The sequence below is a fragment of the Cottoperca gobio genome, chromosome 21 (genome assembly GCF_900634415.1).
Source record: "Cottoperca gobio chromosome 21, fCotGob3.1, whole genome shotgun sequence".
Lineage (NCBI taxonomy): Eukaryota > Metazoa > Chordata > Actinopteri > Perciformes > Bovichtidae > Cottoperca > Cottoperca gobio.
This window is the reverse complement of record NC_041375.1, coordinates 7,767,375-7,789,039: the sequence shown is the minus strand read 5'-3', so window position 1 is coordinate 7,789,039 and position 21,665 is coordinate 7,767,375. Positions and strand designations below refer to the sequence as shown.

At 37.3% G+C, this 21,665-nt stretch overlaps 1 protein-coding gene across 1 annotated transcript in view; it reads left to right on the top strand.

Annotated features, from left to right (window-relative positions):
• The window catches only part of ramp1 (receptor activity modifying protein 1), a 57,146-nt gene extending 42,945 nt beyond the window's left edge, over positions 1 to 14,201 (top strand). The window contains exon 3 of the mRNA XM_029459818.1: positions 12,122 to 14,201. Within this exon, the coding sequence (XP_029315678.1) occupies positions 12,122 to 12,377 (256 nt within the window). The 3' untranslated portion in view covers positions 12,378 to 14,201. The remainder of the gene's footprint in view (positions 1 to 12,121) is intronic.
• Positions 14,202 to 21,665: the final 7,464 nt, after the last annotated feature.

Genomic DNA, 21,665 nt, shown 5'->3' with positions numbered 1-21,665 from the left:
AATGAGAAAAGGGCAGGGAAATGCCCTATACATGTCAACACACCAATAACAACCAGTCAAGCACTCTCACTTCCATTCAGAAGCAATGGAATGACACAATAAATGATTGACTATGAGTCTTTTTAAATCACAACGCTTACTTGCAGATTATCACTGCAGTCTTTTCATTTATTTATTTATTTTAATCAGTCTACTTGAGATACAAGCAAACAATAACTTTCTTATGACAGCTATTATAATCAGATATTTTTAAATCAGACTGACTCCTAATACTAAAAGGCCTTTTGATATTTGAGGAAAGTGTCCTTTACTTTAATAAGCCTCACAGCAGACATTTTGATTTGTCATATTAGGAAAAGCACAGGTGTAACTAATAACATTAACGTTGTTATTAGTCATGGAAGTGTGCCAGTATCCACAATGTCAGGACAACCATAGTTTTGTGTTTGTTTTTAAACATGTATACCTGTGCTTTTGCAACTGTGACATTTTCAAAATGTGAACAGATGATGAACAGACATAAACTATAGATTAAATTGTCTTCACAAGAAAGTGGATGTGACCTTTCCTTTTTTTTTGCCAGTGACATTAGAGACATGGCTGGTGTATAGGTGCACTTTGACATCCATCAGTTTATTACATGCTATGCAACCTTCTACATCCTTTACACAACAAGTCTCCTCTTACTTTACCTTGAAAGTGTAGCAATCATTAGATTGGAAAATTAGATTAGAAAAATCGACAACTTCTGTTCCTTATTGACAGCACACAAGACACGTGACACGTGTCTCTGAGTACAGGACATGTCTGGGTGGATGGATTAGAGGTTGTGTTTAGTTGTATGATAATTCAAAGAAGTCTTGCAATTTCTCATTTTGGTCTGCTAGCACTCAGACACTAAGCAGATGGAAAATATAAAAAGTCTGCTAATGCAGATGGAAGACAGATGGAAAGACGTCTAGCTGGAGACAGGAATGATAACATGTCACCATCCAGGTTCAATTTGAACGTTTCCAGCATGTTGCTTTAAGAATGAATGCTCTCAGGTCTGCATTTTAAGTACTCACCTGCCGCTTAACCTCAGATCATATATAAACAAATACTGTCATGGTGCGGTTAAAAAGAGGACCCAAGCCCAGTACACACAACAGGCAAACAAGCAGCTGGACAGAGGCGGAGCAAGATTCCCCAGGCAGATTGTCCGGGGAAGGGCAGAGGCGGAGCAGGGCAACTCAATGGGGCGGCATAGGAGCTGGGCCAACAGTTTTATCTGACCAAGAGGGTGACCAGAAGACAGGACAAAAGGGTAGGAGGTCGGCAACAAAGGAGGGACCCCTCTGAAGGACGAAGTAGGTAGTGAAACCCCCTACTGGTGGAGCCGCGTTGGAGGACGACCAGACCTGCAGAACCATACTGGAGGGTGACCAGGGCTGCACACGAGGTGTGCGATGAAGGAGGAGTCCCTCTGGCGGACGAAGCAGGTGGCAAGACACCTCTAAAGGACTAAGGCTGTGGACAGCAAGACGATATTGTGACTGCCGCAGTTCGGCAGGGAGAATCAGGCTGGCAATCAGGGGGTGTTTAAAAACTCCTCAGCCAGGGCTCACATATGAGGAAATATGAAAGTTCATCCTCAAACAGATCTGCTGGGTCCATTTTAGGTCGGTTCATTATGTCAGAGGAACGAAGTGCAGGATACACAACAGGCAGGTTGCAAACAAAAAGTGTGCTTTCATAAACAAAGCTTAGAATGCACTGCTAATAAACAGAACACACCTCAATGTGTTAATTATATGTTTTCCTCACTACTACTAAAAACTATTTTAAAACTATTATTTTTCAAAGCTCTCACACTCTAATCATACCTACATGAGATTATTTATGAAACATAAGTACATGCCTCTTCTGATGCTGCATGATCAGTTCCTCTAAGCACAAACATTTTCTATCAGATTGGTCAACGGAGGCAGCACCATTATAGCGAACAAGCTGAGCTGTGGTGAGGAGGCAGCTATCAAACCGTTTGAATTGTTTGCTCAGTTGACTGAGGTTTGGCCATTTATAGGCACACAAGTGTCCACTAGCCAACAGTTCATCACAGTTCATCATAACCATAAATAGTTTTCCCTCTCTTTATTTCACTTTCCATATTTCATTTCCACCATGCTTTTCCTCATTCAGCCGTTAAATCGCTCCCTAAAGTTTTCATAGCTTGTGGCGCCCTGGAGCCGCTATGTGAGGTCAGAGTACCACAGACTCCTCAATAATGCACATGCCACCGAGGTCACTGCCTTCGTCGGGAGGATGTGCAGAAATGTCGTTTGTGTTTGTAAAGCTGATGGTTTGTAAAGGCTCCGTTGTGGCCAAAGAAAGTGTATACACTGCAGTTATTTCATGTTAAAGAAACAGTTTACTGAAAATAAATGGATAAGATAGAATAATTATAAAACAGCTGGAGAGAAAAATTGAGAATGATAAAAGATTTTATATTCAGCTGTCATGTTCAATTACTCGGTGCCAACGGCTTCTCCGAATAAAAAAAGCAACAGTTTAATTGCTTCATGCCAATGGGAACAACTCCTATTATTGTGTGTCTTAGACTTTGAGCTTTTCTTCGGACATCGTAACAGAAAATGCCTTCTGACAAACAACTGAGGCGAAAATCTGCGTTTTAATCTAATGACCACAGTGATTAGAAAATGCAACTTAATCATGGTTGTTGACCCTCATAAGAACATTAGCATAACATCAACTGCATGTTAACATCCAATATTCTTTTGAAATTAAGAAATGCTCTATCGAGCATGCCTGTTGTTGTGTTTCCATTCAATTGTCAAGCAAGATGTGACCGTACATTTTTAAGTGTCGCAAAAATATAAAATAAATGCAAAGTGCGAAGTGTAGTTTGGTCAGAAGTTGGCGGTATAGCCTTCGCTCTATGCATGAATGCAGTTTGCTGATAAACAGAGTAGAATAAATGGAGGTTGCGAACCAGAAAAAAACAAGTGGCCTTTGCCATCTAATCCATGAACCAGAGAACAACGGAGAGAGGTCTCCAGGATTCTGTTTCAATTGGGCAAGTTTTAATTGTTCTTTCAACTCAGCTAGTATTACATGTGTTACATGCATGACTACTACTTCTGTTTAGCAATCCCAATGTTTTAGATACATTTACATCTTAATTTTCTCACTTTTACGGTATGAAATGCTATGCTCCTTTCACATACTGTTATGAGCTATTTGATGCTTTTGGTGACTAAGTTACTCTTTAAAAGTTTCTAGTTCTCAGCAGCTTCACTAACATTAATGCAGGATCAGAACACAGCAGACTAGTTTGCCGGATAAATCCAAAGCTGGATATTATGTGTGTGTTTGATTAATCCTAATTAAGGTATAATTCTCTCCCTTTGCCCACGTCTCTGTTTTTCATACCGCGGGCTCTTGGTTTAAAAATAGCTCTGTCTCTTGGTTTTACAAGGGCTTTTTTGCGTGTGATTGTTAGAGGATATTTTGGTCAGTCATTCATGCGTGTCTGTCAGCCGTCTGTAATAATTTAAAAACCCTTTTGTGAGTGAGCTCACATCGGGGTGACGTGCGAACCCAGGCCAGAAAAATCCAGTGAGCTCAGCAGTGTGGAAAGCTAATTGAAGTTCCCTTTCTGGGGACCTCTGTGATTAACCGGCCGATTAGTCTGTGATTAGAAATGGATTGCCGTATTTTTTTACAGCTATAATGACTGGATAAAATCCAGCATTGACTGGATTTGTCGTGCGGCTGCAGCTGTTATGCAATTAATTTTTAATAGCATCAGGACAATGATTTGAATATTTGCCTCAGTTAGGGAGGTCTATGTATTAAAGTTTGATAGAAATAGACACCCATATTTAAACTGGCTGACATACATTTCCTTCCTCATCCACACTCATCTTCTGCTGTTGTTCCTTCTAGGAGACAAACATATCATCTTCTTTTCTCTTCGTATATTGCTGTAAAAAGCCTAATTATTCATCATAATCCTTCTCCTGTATTATTAGCTTTAAGGCTATTGGCATTTGCACACAGTGTCATATTTGAGAACACCTCAAATTGAATGTAACTGAGTACATACACTGGAGCCCTGGGGAAGAACACACGAGAAGGTGTTTCCCTGCTCTAATTGAGCCATCTCCTTGTTCTGAGCCTTTGCATCAATGCTTCAAACATTCACTTTGACGACTCATTGATCCCGCTGGGTTTCAGTTGAAGCAGAAAAGGAATTTGGGATTAGTTTTTCTTCCCCTCATTGTGCACCATTGCCATTACACCATACAGAAGTGTTCACACGTTGCAGTGCAGTTCCACTGCAGTCTTTTCTTTCTTTCTTTTTTTTTAAGATTTCCTGATGCAGATTCCCTTATTCAGTCAGAGGAATTCTGGTACAGTCATTGTAGTCACCTCCAATTACCTTAAATTATGTGGGTAAAGTATGTGTTATTACAATATGTTCCAAATAAGATAAACTCAAAGCAGAGCCAGCTCAGAAAAGTGCTCTTGAAAAGAGCTTTACTTTACTTACTAAGCAGACCTCTTCTACTAGACTAACACTCCACAGGGAACCTTTAATATTACCGGCTTGAAGTTAGTTTAAGAAAGTAAACTTTAACTGATTCCTATAAACTTTGTTAATAATGATGACGTGTAAATAAATATGTGCCTCCTGTAATGACATTCTGTCATCCTTTAGACCTGCTGTACATAAGCATGTGGCAAACATTTGCACCATCAATAGCTAAAAACCCTGAAAATATCGCATCTGGACTTATAGTATAGACTTAAACAAAACAACAATACAATAATAACAACAATAAGTTCTCCTGCAGATGTAAGAGCTTCAGATCATCTTCGGTTACTATGCTTTTGGAAACACCTCTTAAGTCTGACAATGTTTGTATAATACATATTTCACCATCATGTTAACCTTAACATGCTTTTGGGGCTCAGGACTGTTTTGTTTTTCAGAGCTGGAAAGGAGCAACTGACATTATATACATTATATGCAGACAGGCATCATGGTCCCTGACGATGCTTGTTGTTTGACAGTTTGAACTAATGTCTGTGTTTTGGACGACAGCACCAGCAGGTCAGCATGTGTAAATACTTGGTTTTAAATAATGTACTGGAACATTTGAGTTAGTTTATGTGTCCAGGTCTTTCAGGGATATTTCAGTACAGACAGAACAAACATTTACACACCCACACACATGTATAAACTGTATAAACAAAGTAAAAGAAGCAAATTTATATACCGGTACAAACACACACAAAGCACTCAAACATAAACACAAATACACATAAAGTACCCATACAATTATTCACACAAACACAAGCACACACATGTCAAATATCCATCTGTTCACAGCCTTATATTGAAAGAATTGAAACAGATACAGGAGAGAGAAGACAAGAGAGAACAAATATTAACTTTTTTAAGACTGCGAGTGTGTGTATGCAAGTGTATATTTCGGGGGCCAGAAACTGCTACATCATTTGAAAAAAGCATCTTTCAAACTTTTACTCTTATGTAGGAAAGAGAAAGACAGACAGACAGACACACACACACACACACACACACACACACACACACACACACACACACACACACACACATACACACACACACACACACTCACAAACGTGTGCACAAACTCAGATGTTCAATATCCCTCGGAGGAAAAGAGATGTGGGAGGTTAGCAGAATAACAAAGCAGAAAGAAAAAGGAGAACATTTTGTCTGATGTGCTTAGTAGTGACAGTTTTTAGTTTTTTTAATTTCTTTATTTTCAGAGGGAGGAATCTCTCCCTCCCTACTCTTGGGTGATCTCTTGTAGCAGTATGACTCTCAACAGTAAATGCAAGTGATGAATAGGGGGCTTTTCTGGCCCAAAATATTTACATGAGATTAAGGTGATGACACATTGCACATACAGGACCGGGGAGATAAACAGTGACACTAGATCAGAACTGGGACACAATCAGGAAATGTATGTATCTTTGTGTAATACAACAATACTCTTTAGTTTTTTATAGATTTATCTCTAGTTTTTCTTTCCGCCTACATTTCTTTGATGCTTCATGACCCATTTTTCTCTTATCAGCTGTTCTCCTCAGTTATAATACACAATATATACATAAGTATAATGAAAGCATCTCTGTTGATCAAGACTATCTGCAGGGTTCTGTCTATGCACTATGTTTGGATTATCCATGAAATGGTCGCAAGCTGACATCGAGTTTCCTCATTACAAGGGATGAAACATTTTTATATATGATCTTTGGAAAGACTAAACTGTTATTTTGGTCATTGTTTATGCTGTTTTTTATTTTGGCACCACTCAGTATTCAATGTTCTGTTGTTTAGACAAGTTATTAAAGAAGGACAAGAGAACAATTACTTCATGATTACGACACCAGATTGAAATAAAATAAATGGCTCTAATTAAAACCTGAAGAAGTAACAATCAGCATCAGGCTTCATTATCATAATGCGCATAATTAGAAAAATGATATACAGTATTTATGAGACGCTCCAGTCGGGCCAGACTGAGATTAATTCAGACTGGGGATCTGGTGTCAGCCCTCCACACATTCACCAGTCACTAACATATGTTTTAGTTGTATTACTACACACAAACACTGCTTTGCAAAACATAAAAAAATGCCAAGTGTCTTCATTTTCAAGAGTCCAAGTCAGTTGCACTTCCATTGTTAAGGCTACAGTAATACATATTCATACAGTACATATAATTTTGGAGCACATTTGGAGCGTTTTCTTTGCACCTGGTATTCCACCTGACACTAAAGTATACAGGTGACTTTCAGCATTATTTCCATGCAAGGGGTAGATTTAGTAGTTGTGGGAGTAGACTGTAGAAACATGCTGTTCATGTTACAAAGTATTCTACCAGGAATTTAACCTTGCAGATATTTGCAGCAAAGGTTGAGCCGTGTTCAACGTTTTTGCCGGCATGACCCCTGAGATGTTTGCCACTCTGATAGTCATTTCAAAGAGGGTTTAACACGGCTAAATATGAACTGCTCCTGAATATAATATGACTTAGGGGTTGTCAGAAGGACAATATCAAACAAAACATCAAGGCTAGACTTTAAGTGGGTTTCCCCAAACAACATTTTCCTTTTCCAGGCAAATATGCCATAGTAAAAGCCAGCAGATGACATAAGGTGACAGCATAATTTTAGTCTAACTTGCCAACAAAAAACATAACTTCCTTGAAAAAAAATCATTATTTGTATCATTTATTTTGCACAGCCTGGTCTCCTAAACGAAACTGCATTGTGGAAGTCCATATTAGGAGGTTAGGGTGGATGGCTGGCTCAAACAAACAAAAGGACTTTCACCCAGGAGACCGTTTTTTGTGTCTCGTGAGAAACCAAAAGTCAATGTTGACAAACGTGACAAACATTTATTTCAACCCAGACCATGATGTATTTCTAAACCTAACCAAGTAGTTTTCTTTTCTTTCAATTTACATTAACCACGTGTTTAAAACTGCGACCGAAATCCTGGAGAAAATACTTTTTCGTTGAATTGACGATGCAGTCCAGCTGTAAGGGAATGTCATTTTGTTGGACACAGGGTTGATTTTTGCAATATCAACTGAATAAGTAACCCACATCCATCTCCCTTCATACCATTCAGTGGAATAAAGCACCTTTAGAAACTACTCCGTGTGCAATATTCATCTTTAGAAACTACTCCATGTGCAATATTCATCTTTAGAAACTACTCCATGTGCAATATTCATCTTTAGAAACTACTCCATGTGCAATATTCCTCTTTAGAAACTACTCCATGTGCAATATTCCTCTTTAGAAACTACTCCATGTGCAATATTCCTCTTTAGAAACTACTCCATGTGCAATATTCCTCTTTAGAAACTACTCCATGTGCAATATTCCTCTTTAGAAACTACTCCATGTGCAATATTCCTCTTTAGAAACTACTCCATGTGCAATATTCATCTTTAGTCACTAGAGCAGCTTTGCTCTGTGTTGCTTTTATTTATTCACACTGTGCTCTACAGTCAACAAATCAATCTACCTGAACTGCATGCCCCCTGCCTAATTCAGCTCCCTCTGTCCTTCATCTTTTACATATGGAATATATTTTAATAATAGATAGTCAATTAGGATGCCTGTCTCTCACTCAGCATCAAACATGCATCTTTTTATTTCTATGCGTCATGCTGTGGTTTTTCTTCCTGCCTTTACATAATGAGCTGATTATGAGTTGATTTCCTGCTTACACATACCATTTCTTTGAAAATGCTTTATTTACATGTTTACACCTTAAGATAACAATCTAAAAAATGCAAAATTGTGCTTGTGGCAGGTCATGGACGCTGCATGCGTTTAACGGATCACAGAGAATTTTGAGCTGATTTCTCCCCCATGGACCATCATCTTGGACCTTTGAATGTTGTCTAACAGAAATGTAACATCATCGCCCCAAACACATCTATGTGAAGTGACACTTTGGTGAAAGAATAAATATGCCTTCTCTTAAATAAAACCAAACAAAATATGGCTTCTTTTTCTTGCAATGAACTTCATGAGTTCTCCGTTTCCTTTCTGATCCACCTCCCTACTTCAGAGAAGGGTTTAACCTTTAAACAGGAATGTGCTGTAGAAGGCCAGCATATATGATCAACAGATCTAAAGTGATTTTAAATGGGAGCTGTTACTGTTTAGAATAGCAAACCCTGTGTGAAGCTGCTCCGTGTCTATGTCTAAATAAGACAAGCCATTTCATGTAAACCTTCTCTTCTCCGTCCTGAGGTTTAAACTGGGATTGACAAATCCAATCTGAAATAGACCAATCAGGCCATGCTGCTCGTGCTCATACGAGCCGACTACTTGGAGAATGATTTATCTCAGCATCCATTTGTGATAACATACGCACCCAGTGTGCAACTGGATGAGGATGTCTGGCTCTCTGAGTAAACGTAATACTTTAACCGTTGATAAACCCAGTGATGTAATCACTTTTGTTTTTTACTTTCAAATTGGACCATTTAAATGAACTTCTGCAACTGTGCTCATCTGGCATGTCCCTGCACCTACCGTAGTTGTTTCTGTTAGAAAACATAGGCTGCTGTTTCATGGAGTCTCCATGACTGAGCTGATTAAAACCGGTTTAATTTAAAATTTGTATTAGGCCTTCACACACCGAAAGGTAATAAGTCAACGACACAAAAATGCGAAATACTTGCCAGCGACTATTCCGCAAGAGAATTAATCGCACAAAAAACTCCCCAGAATTCAAATGCCTTTACACTGTAACAGAGGCCGTCAGCTCTATGTCTCAGTACCAATGCGATTGACACTTCTAATCCCTAAATTACACTCCTTTAGTATACGATAAAAGCCAGAGGATCTGAGGTAATGGCACTTAATGTTGGGAGGGAGATCAGCTCTGAATGCTGAATGGTAAGAAGAAAAAGGATAAGATGGGAATTTAACTTACACAGTCCTTCTGACTGCGTAATTTTTGTTTCCTTGTCTTAACCTTTTTTCCGTTCTTATAAATTGGAAAGAAATATAAAAATAAATGTTGGGCAATACATACTTAATACCTACATACAAGCATGTTCCTCTTATACTTGCACACACAACATGACCCTGTGGCCTCACACAGAGATAGTGTTGGGTTCTACATTGTGGGTGAATAGTTGAAAAGGCATTAGCACAGTACTAAATGTATTGGTCACAGCACAAAGGCCGATTTAAGACGGAGCTGAAACTTCTGCATATGACATTTCTTCAAATAAATAGCATTAGTTTCACCAGTAAGGAGTATAACTGGCATGACTGTATGTCACACAGGCGGATTCACTCTGTTTAATAAGGTTGGCTGATTAATAAAAGGAAATAGTTACTTAATATAAATTAAATAATGGACTACATTCAGCACATACACATTCTCTCTTGTAGAAGCTGTGCACTGTCAGGTTTAATCTAACCATAGCTACATAAGGTGAACTAGTAACTGACATCTCTTTGTGAACACAACCCCTGCCTCGACTGCAGGGACTTCTTTCACTCGGTGACTCCCCATAAACATCCCCAGAAACCTTAGTGCTCAGCAGCAGCAGGACCAGATTTCTTTTTTTTCTCCTCCACGACTGATTTGTAAAACTTCAAGGAAAAAGCAGAGGAAAGAGATACACACCCAGACAGAGTGAGCTTGCCACTCAAAGCAACCACAATTATCTTCAGCGCTGGAATTATGCCAACCAGCCCTAAACTGTTTACATCTATAAAACTTCCACAAAGAAAGACTTTGTGTTGGGAGGCATCATCAAAAGCTGTTAGCATATTAAACAAACATATTGGAGAGGACTGGCAGAGCAGCGAAAGGGATCACTTGCAGTGATACACCGATAGAGTATTATCACTCGACTGTAGTTCCCCTCAAGTTCACAAAGCATTTCGACGTATTTTTGGTTTTACGCTCACTGCTCTCACTAACCTCATTCCACTGCATGCTACCTGCACGGCACCAAATGTCAGGCAAGCAATGTTAGGGATTATTTGGTGAAAATAGTGGAGCATTTAGCATCTAAACCCTGAGGAATTGGTTGAGACCAAAACAGGTGGAGACCAAGAGCTAAAAATGGAGTGAATATTGGACTTAACAAATATTCACAAATGTGTAATTTGTGATATTGGGCTATATCAATACACTTGATTTGATTTGATTTGACTTAAATGAGTCACGTGGCCAGAAACACAACTTCAAATTATTGCTAATGTTACTCCAAGTCTGCTAGATGTGGAATAATGAAGTAGGCCACTGTTTTCTTGCTACATTAGCCGCAACAGTTATAGCAGTTATAAGGTGATAATACTGTATTGGGGGGTTTCAAATGGATTTTCTTTCCCCCTAGTGGCCATAAATATATCAATGCAACTTTAAAAGATCAATAAGTAATTGGTCTGGTTATGAAGTATGTTACGTCATGGAACTAATAAGCAGCTCATTTACAGTTTTTTCCTATTTTATTATTTGCACTCAACATAAAAGGACCTCCCTTACTATCAGCTATGGTACGGTGAACATTGATTTCTTTGAATATGTTAAGACATAGAATCCCCATGAAAATCCTCTGCAACCTATTTGTCCCTTAATATAAAAATCTGGATAGTTTTCAATAAAAAATATTACCAAATAAAACGAGCAATGGCTATATGTACTATTAAAACAGTTGGGGGCAGCCTGGTCATGCCATTAATGGACATCACTGTGCAAGTGTGTGTATGTGTGTGGTCTCTGTAAGTATAAATTGCTGCCTGGAACTTATATACTGTATGTGTTATGACTTTAATTTGTGCAGTTAGTGTCCTCTGTGTGCCCACTCATAATCATGGGTCATTACCTCAATTATGATAAAGATCGACTCACCATGAAGGAGTAACACGCACATACATACACTAGGTCTAAACAATTATTTAGTACCACCCCTCCCTCTCGCCGTTTTTTCCCTGAGTGTCTCCAACAGTGAAGGCCAAGTGTTTTGCATCTGAGCCACCTGGCTATGGTACGAGAGTCATACTACCGCTCCTAGTTACACGTCTTATGTTATCAAACTACTATTTCCATGGCCATGCTTTCGTCCTTGGCTGTTGTTTTTAGAAAATAATGTAGTGTGTATATAGGTTTCTTTAATTGAGAATACAGTGTGCTGAACTGTAGGATTAGATTTAAGAAAAAACATACATATACATATATATGAACAAATCTGTAAACTAAGCAGCAGAATGTTTGAACAAAATAATAGTCAGAATTTACATTTTGCCCTACATTTCTTACTAAGACCAACGTTAAAAAGTCAGCCAGAGGCAACTTTTTATCATGGAGCCGTTAATTAGCTAAATAGCTATAAATGATCAAATCTGCCACAGCTGTCATTTTAGTTTGCAAAATCTGAGGTCACTGCCAATAAATATGAGCTTAAATCAAGGACCTATTGTTTCAAAAATGACAAAGAATTTCATGAAGTTGATCTTCACTGTCTTGTCTTTGTAACTGTGTATCCTCTTCTTTTGTATCACCAACATGCAGACTCTATGGCGAGCTGACAAACTGCACGTTCCTGGTGGCGCTGAAGATGGACTGCTTCTGGCCCAACAGGCTGGTGGATGAGTTCTTCATCCGAGTCCACAAGCATTACTTCCACAACTGCTCGCTGTCAGGACGGCTTCTCAAGGACCCACCCAATCGCATCCTGGGTCCCTTCATTGTAGTTCCCATCATGGTCACTCTCCTCATGACGGCCCTGGTGGTGTGGAGGAGTAAACGCAGCGAGGGGATTGTGTAGTGAAGGGAAGGAGGGGGCCAGGGTCACAACACTCAAGACAAGATGTACTTTTGGACCCTCAGTGACCAAAGGATCTAATTTCCTGAGTGTTATTGTTTGTGGAAATGGTTTCAATAGGACCAGAATCACGTTATCATGGACCTTGAAGAGGAGCTGGACGAGATAAACGTAAAATCAGATGCTACTTCAGTGATGTTTGATTGCCCGGACACCAATATGAAGCCGCTCGCATCTATTGTTTCACCAACAGTCTGACACGGATTGAAATAATTTCTTTGGCTTACAGAGCAAAGAGGAGCTGAACTATGCACCTGAATCTGTGATATGTACCAGGATAGTGACTCAAAATATTGTAAATATAAGAAAAAATCACTATTGAGAGAAACTGCTTTGCTGTGATGATAATACCACAACTCATACAAGATATTTAACAAATATTTTTGGAGACCAATAAAATTACTGTAACCTACTACACCAACACAAGAATGAAACAAAGGCATGAACTTTCCCGGGAGACCTGCTTTACACTATTGCTATAGCCGACAAAAGGACAGTTACCCCAACCTCTGTTAGGAAACAGAGGTTGGGGTAACTATCCTTTTGTCGTCTATACCTGTGCTCCCTAGTAGATTAGATTCTATATGTATATACATGTACTGTAAATATACACAGTGTGTACAATTTGAGATGTATCTGTCAGTGAATTGTCAAAATGTCTTTGTAACACAATCAAGAAACCCTAGTACACTAAATTAATTTCTCTCAGATGCAAATTCTTTAACAGATGTGCATTATATTTTAGATGTATACTCTCAATCATGCAGATGGTTTATATACACACTGTCAAGCTACCGTGGGAGTAGAATATGTCTGTTAGTGTTCATTTGATTTCCTCTGCTCATATCAGACACCTCATGGCTCACCACCTCGTGACATACCTGCAGCTCAATCTCTCCTCTGAATGGGAAACGAAGACATGTTTCCAAAGCATAATGCAAACTGAATCAGCAGAGGGAAATTGCAAGAGATGATGTCACATACGAAAGATTGGAAGATGTGCTGTCAAGGTGAGAGACAGCATAACACAGAGAGGGACGGTTACTAAGCAGGGGTTGAGCCCCCAATTTGAACGGGTTGTTACGACAGTGTCCATCCTCCATCACCAAGGAAATTAAGATGAAGAAATGCCAGCAGACACACAAGATGGAACTGGCTGAGAGTTTAGACTTTGAAGGCCACCATACGCAGGAGAACATGGGGACTGCAGACAGTTAATTACCAAATATTCTCACATTCTTTCTGATTTTGCTCCCTCAAACACCTGTTATCCATGTTGGCTACCATATATAAAGACACTATCCCAGAAATCCAATTTAGACAGTTATGTGAAAATATTGAAAAAAAAGAGAAGACAACTCACAAGTCTAACTACAGAGAGAACATAAAGCAATGGATTAGCCAACGCACATCTCTGCTGAACATTGCCTAAAGCACAGTTTGTGTATCATGGAGGTTTCTATTGATTTATGATCTCTCAGTTTGGTAGAGTGAGCTGTGCAAACTGTTTTCTCATTGATATTTTTGATATGTTTTCTTTCCTTTATAGATGCATTGACCTGTAACCTGCTTGTCAGCAAAACACACTTGAAGCACACCCACACCAACGTGATCTTATGTTTGTACTTTGTGCCAAAAGCTCTTGGAAAACAGAGGGCAACATTTGCTATGAAATGTCTAATTTACTGTTGGAGTGACTTCTAATAATTGAATTTTAATCCATGATCATGAAGAAAAGTTGAATAAAACATCTGATAAAACATCTGATACACTCAGGATTGGCAACGATGTTTCTCATGAGTCAAGACGGATGGTAAAAAAATATTTTTTGTTACTATGTGTTCAATATGAATGATGAATCCTGCAATAATGTATGCATGGCTTAGTGCACAACATAGAGTCATAATGAATGCACTGGGCTCACGCCCCCGTGTCTTTTGCTGAAGTGTAAAAATATGAGAAAATAAAAACTATATTTAGTTAAGTGTTAAGGAAACAAAGGACTCCTGTTTATATGTCACAACGCTTTGTGACCTGAGGAATTATAGGCATATGTAGGAATTAAATCTTTCCCCTTCCCACATAGATGCATTGGGGAAATAACTGTGTTGCCTGGGCAGAGAAAGAGTAAATGAAGGTGCAGTAGTCATACAGCAGTTGCATTATATCTTGCACATAATGTTGCCTTGGATTAGTGCTTTCAGAGGAGAGGCCAGTGGGAATCACACACCTGGGTTATATTAAACTCAGAAATAAATTAGAGCACACATATTCTTTTTAATTGCTTCTTTTTAGATTAAAGGACTAACAAGTTCAAGTAGAGTCTCAATTAATTCGAGACAATTTTAAGTCAAGTCTTAAGTCATTTATACAAGTCTAACTCGAGTGTTAAGTCATTTATACAAGTATAACTCTAGTGTCCAGTCATCTATACAAGTCTAACTCTAGTGTCAAGTCATTTATACAAGTCTAACTCTAGTGTCAAGTCATCTATTCAAGTCTAACTCTAGTGTCAAGTCATCTATTCAAGTCTAACTCTAGTGTCAAGTCATTTATACAAGTCTAACTCTAGTGTCAAGTCATCTATACAAGTATAACTCTAGTGTCAAGTCATTTATACAAGTCTAACTCTAGTGTCAAGTCATCTATACAAGTCTAACTCTAGTGTCAAGTCATTTATACAAGTCTAACTCTAGTGTCAAGTCATCTATACAAGTCTAACTCTAGTGTCAAGTCATCTATTCAAGTCCAACTCTAGTGTCAAGTCATTTATACAAGTCTAACTCTAGTGTCAAGTCATTTATACAAGTATAACTCTAGTGTCAAGTCATCTATTCAAGTCTAACTCTAGTGTCAAGTCATTTATACAAGTCTAACTCTAGTGTCAAGTCATCTATTCAAGTCCAACTCTAGTGTCAAGTCATTTATACAAGTCTAACTCTAGTGTCCAGTCATTTATACAAGTCTAACTCTAGTGTCAAGTCATTTATACAAGTATAACTCGAGTGTCAAGTCATTTATACAAGTATAACTCTAGTGTCAAGTCATTTATACAAGTCTAACTCTAGTGTCAAGTAATTTATACAAGTATAACTCGAGTGTCAAGTCATTTATACAAGTATAACTCTAGTGTCAAGTCATCTATACAAGTATAACTCTAGTGTCAAGTCATCTATACAAGTCTAACTCTAGTGTCAAGTCATTTATACAAGTATAACTCTAGTGTCCAGTCATCTATTCAAGTCTAACTCTAGTGTCAAGTCATCTATTCAAGTCTAACTCTAGTGTCAAGTCATTTATACAAGTCTAACTCTAGTGTCAAGTCATCTATTCAAGTCCAACTCTAGTGTCAAGTCATTTATACAAGTCTAACTCTAGTGTCCAGTCATTTATACAAGTCTAACTCTAGTGTCAAGTCATTTATACAAGTATAACTCGAGTGTCAAGTCATTTATACAAGTATAACTCTAGTGTCAAGTCATTTATACAAGTCTAACTCTAGTGTCAAGTAATTTATACAAGTATAACTCGAGTGTCAAGTCATTTATACAAGTATAACTCTAGTGTCAAGTCATCTATACAAGTATAACTCTAGTGTCAAGTCATCTATACAAGTATAACTCTAGTGTCAAGTCATCTATACAAGTATAACTCGAGTGTCCAGTCATCTATACAAGTATAACTCGAGTGTCCAGTCATCTATACAAGTCTAACTCTAGTGTCCAGTCATTTATACAAGTATAACTCTAGTGTCCAGTCATTTATACAAGTATAACTCTAGTGTCCAGTCATTTATACAAGTATAACTCTAGTGTCCAGTCATTTATACAAGTCTAACTCTAGTGTCCAGTCATTTATACAAGTATAACTCTAGTGTCCAGTCATTTATACAAGTATAACTCTAGTGTCCAGTCATTTATACAAGTCTAACTCTAGTGTCAAGTCATCTATACAAGTCTAACTCTAGTGTCAAGTCATTTATACAAGTCTAACTCTAGTGTCAAGTCATCTATACAAGTCTAACTCTCGTGTCCAGTCATCTATACAAGTATAACTCTAGTGTCAAGTCATTTATACAAGTCTAACTCTAGTGTCAAGTCATTTATACAAGTATAACTCTAGTGTCCAGTCATTTATACAAGTATAACTCTAGTATCCAGTCATCTATACAAGTCTAACTCTAGTGTCAAGTCATTTATACAAGTCTAACTCTAGTGTCCAGTCATTTATACAAGTATAACTCTAGTGTCAAGTCATTTATACAAGTATAACTCTAGTGTCAAGTCATTTATACAAGTCTAACTCTAGTGTCAAGTCATTTATACAAGTATAACTCTAGTGTCCAGTCATTTATACAAGTATAACTCTAGTGTCAAGTCATTTATACAAGTCTAACTCTAGTGTCAAGTCATCTATACAAGTATAACTCGAGTGTCCAGTCATCTATACAAGTCTAACTCTAGTGTCCAGTCATTTATACAAGTCTAACTCTAGTGTCCAGTCATCTATACAAGTATAACTCTAGTGTCCAGTCATCTATACAAGTCTAACTCGAGTGTCCAGTCATCTATACAAGTATAACTCTAGTATCCAGTCATTTATACAAGTCTAACTCTAGTGTCCAGTCATTTATACAAGTATAACTCTAGTGTCAAGTCATTTATACAAGTATAACTCTAGTGTCAAGTCATTTATACAAGTCTAACTCTAGTGTCAAGTCATTTATACAAGTATAACTCTAGTGTCAAGTCATTTATACAAGTCTAACTCTAGTGTCAAGTCATCTATACAAGTATAACTCGAGTGTCCAGTCATCTATACAAGTCTAACTCTAGTGTCAAGTCATCTATACAAGTCTAACTCTAGTGTCCAGTCATCTATACAAGTATAACTCTAGTGTCCAGTCATCTATACAAGTATAACTCTAGTGTCAAGTCATTTATACAAGTATAACTCTAGTGTCCAGTCATTATACAAGTCTAGCTCTAGTGTCAAGTCATTTATACAAGTCTAACTCTAGTGTCAAGTCATCTATACAAGTATAACTCTAGTGTCCAGTCATCTATACAAGTATAACTCTAGTGTCAAGTCATTTATACAAGTCTAACTCGAGTGTCAAGTAATTTATACAAGTATAACTCTAGTGTCCAGTCATCTATACAAGTCTAACTCTAGTGTCAAGTCATCTATACAAGTATAACTCGAGTGTCCAGTCATCTATACAAGTATAACTCTAGTGTCCAGTCATCTATACAAGTCTAACTCTAGTGTCAAGTCATTTATACAAGTCTAACTCTAGTGTCAAGTCATTTATACAAGTCTAACTCTAGTGTCCAGTCATCTATACAAGTATAACTCTAGTGTCAAGTCATCTATACAAGTCTAACTCTAGTGTCAAGTCATTTATACAAGTCTAACTCTAGTGTCAAGTCATTTATACAAGTCTAACTCTAGTGTCAAGTCATCTATACAAGTCTAACTCTAGTGTCAAGTCATTTATACAAGTCTAACTCTAGTGTCCAGTCATCTATACAAGTCTAACTCTAGTGTCAAGTCATTTATACAAGTCTAACTCTAGTGTCAAGTCATTTATACAAGTCTAACTCTAGTGTCAAGTCATCTATACAAGTCTAACTCTAGTGTCAAGTCATTTATACAAGTATAACTCGAGTGTCCAGTCATCTATACAAGTATAACTCTAGTGTCCAGTCATCTATACAAGTCTAACTCTAGTGTCAAGTCATTTATACAAGTCTAACTCTAGTGTCAAGTCATTTATACAAGTCTAACTCTAGTGTCAAGTCATCTATACAAGTCTAACTCTAGTGTCAAGTCATTTATACAAGTCTAACTCGAGTGTCAAGTCATCTATACAAGTCTAACTCTAGTGTCAAGTCATTTATACAAGTATAACTCTAGTGTCCAGTCATCTATACAAGTATAACTCTAGTGTCAAGTCATTTATACAAGTCTAACTCTAGTGTCAAGTCATTTATACAAGTCTAACTCTAGTGTCCAGTCATCTATACAAGTATAACTCTAGTGTCAAGTCATCTATACAAGTCTAACTCTAGTGTCAAGTCATCTATACAAGTATAACTCTAGTGTCAAGTCATCTATACAAGTATAACTCTAGTGTCCAGTCATCTATACAAGTATAACTCTAGTGTCCAGTCATTTATACAAGTCTAACTCTAGTGTCCAGTCATCTATACAAGTATAACTCTAGTGTCCAGTCATCTATACAAGTATAACTCTAGTGTCCAGTCATCTATACAAGTCTAACTCTAGTGTCCAGTCATCTATACAAGTCTAACTCTAGTGTCCAGTCATCTATACAAGTATAACTCTAGTGTCCAGTCATCTATACAAGTCTAACTCTAGTGTCCAGTCATCTATACAAGTCTAACTCTAGTGTCCAGTCATCTATACAAGTATAACTCTAGTGTCAAGTCATCTATACAAGTATAACTCGAGTGTCCAGTCATCTATACAAGTCTAACTCTAGTGTCAAGTCATTTATACAAGTCTAACTCTAGTGTCAAGTCATTTATACAAGTATAACTCTAGTGTCAAGTCATCTATACAAGTTTAACTCTAGTGTCAAGTCATCTATACAAGTCTAACTCTAGTGTCAAGTAATTTATACAAGTATAACTCTAGTGTCCAGTCATCTATACAAGTATAACTCTAGTGTCCAGTCATCTATACAAGTATAACTCTAGTGTCAAGTCATCTATACAAGTCTAACTCTAGTGTCAAGTCATTTATACAAGTCTAACTCTAGTGTCCAGTCATTTATACAAGTCTAACTCTAGTGTCAAGTCATCTATACAAGTCTAACTCTAGTGTCCAGTCATCTATACAAGTATAACTCTAGTGTCCAGTCATCTATACAAGTATAACTCTAGTGTCAAGTCATTTATACAAGTCTAACTCGAGTGTCAAGTCATCTATACAAGTCTAACTCTAGTGTCAAGTCATTTATACAAGTATAACTCTAGTGTCCAGTCATCTATACAAGTATAACTCTAGTGTCAAGTCATTTATACAAGTCTAACTCTAGTGTCAAGTCATTTATACAAGTCTAACTCTAGTGTCCAGTCATCTATACAAGTATAACTCTAGTGTCAAGTCATCTATACAAGTCTAACTCTAGTGTCAAGTCATCTATACAAGTATAACTCTAGTGTCAAGTCATCTATACAAGTATAACTCTAGTGTCCAGTCATCTATACAAGTATAACTCTAGTGTCCAGTCATTTATACAAGTCTAACTCTAGTGTCCAGTCATCTATACAAGTATAACTCTAGTGTCCAGTCATTTATACAAGTCTAACTCTAGTGTCCAGTCATCTATACAAGTATAACTCTAGTGTCCAGTCATCTATACAAGTATAACTCTAGTGTCCATTCATCTATACAAGTCTAACTCTAGTGTCCAGTCATCTATACAAGTCTAACTCTAGTGTCCAGTCATCTATACAAGTATAACTCTAGTGTCCAGTCATCTATACAAGTCTAACTCTAGTGTCCAGTCATCTATTCAAGTATAACTCGAGTGTCCAGTCATCTATACAAGTCTAACTCTAGTGTCAAGTCATTTATACAAGTCTAACTCTAGTGTCAAGTCATTTATACAAGTATAACTCTAGTGTCAAGTCATCTATACAAGTTTAACTCTAGTGTCAAGTCATCTATACAAGTCTAACTCTAGTGTCAAGTAATTTATACAAGTATAACTCTAGTGTCCAGTCATCTATACAAGTATAACTCTAGTGTCCAGTCATCTATACAAGTATAACTCTAGTGTCAAGTCATCTATACAAGTCTAACTCTAGTGTCAAGTCATTTATACAAGTCTAACTCTAGTGTCCAGTCATTTATACAAGTCTAACTCTAGTGTCAAGTCATCTATACAAGTCTAACTCTAGTGTCCAGTCATCTATACAAGTATAACTCTAGTGTCAAGTCATTTATACAAGTCTAACTCTAGTGTCAAGTCATTTATACAAGTCTAACTCTAGTGTCCAGTCATCTATACAAGTATAACTCTAGTGTCAAGTCATCTATACAAGTCTAACTCTAGTGTCAAGTCATCTATACAAGTTTAACTCTAGTGTCAAGTCATCTATACAAGTCTAACTCTAGTGTCAAGTAATTTATACAAGTATAACTCTAGTGTCCAGTCATCTATACAAGTATAACTCTAGTGTCCAGTCATCTATACAAGTATAACTCTAGTGTCAAGTCATCTATACAAGTCTAACTCTAGTGTCAAGTCATTTATACAAGTCTAACTCTAGTGTCCAGTCATTTATACAAGTCTAACTCTAGTGTCAAGTCATCTATACAAGTCTAACTCTAGTGTCCAGTCATCTATACAAGTATAACTCTAGTGTCCAGTCATCTATACAAGTATAACTCTAGTGTCAAGTCATTTATACAAGTCTAACTCGAGTGTCAAGTCATCTATACAAGTCTAACTCTAGTGTCAAGTCATTTATACAAGTATAACTCTAGTGTCCAGTCATCTATACAAGTATAACTCTAGTGTCAAGTCATTTATACAAGTCTAACTCTAGTGTCAAGTCATTTATACAAGTCTAACTCTAGTGTCCAGTCATCTATACAAGTATAACTCTAGTGTCAAGTCATCTATACAAGTCTAACTCTAGTGTCAAGTCATCTATACAAGTATAACTCTAGTGTCAAGTCATCTATACAAGTATAACTCTAGTGTCCAGTCATCTATACAAGTATAACTCTAGTGTCCAGTCATTTATACAAGTCTAACTCTAGTGTCCAGTCATCTATACAAGTATAACTCTAGTGTCCAGTCATCTATACAAGTATAACTCTAGTGTCCAGTCATCTATACAAGTCTAACTCTAGTGTCCAGTCATCTATACAAGTCTAACTCTAGTGTCCAGTCATCTATACAAGTATAACTCTAGTGTCCAGTCATCTATACAAGTCTAACTCTAGTGTCCAGTCATCTATACAAGTCTAACTCTAGTGTCCAGTCATCTATACAAGTATAACTCTAGTGTCAAGTCATCTATACAAGTATAACTCGAGTGTCCAGTCATCTATACAAGTCTAACTCTAGTGTCAAGTCATTTATACAAGTCTAACTCTAGTGTCAAGTCATTTATACAAGTATAACTCTAGTGTCAAGTCATCTATACAAGTTTAACTCTAGTGTCAAGTCATCTATACAAGTCTAAC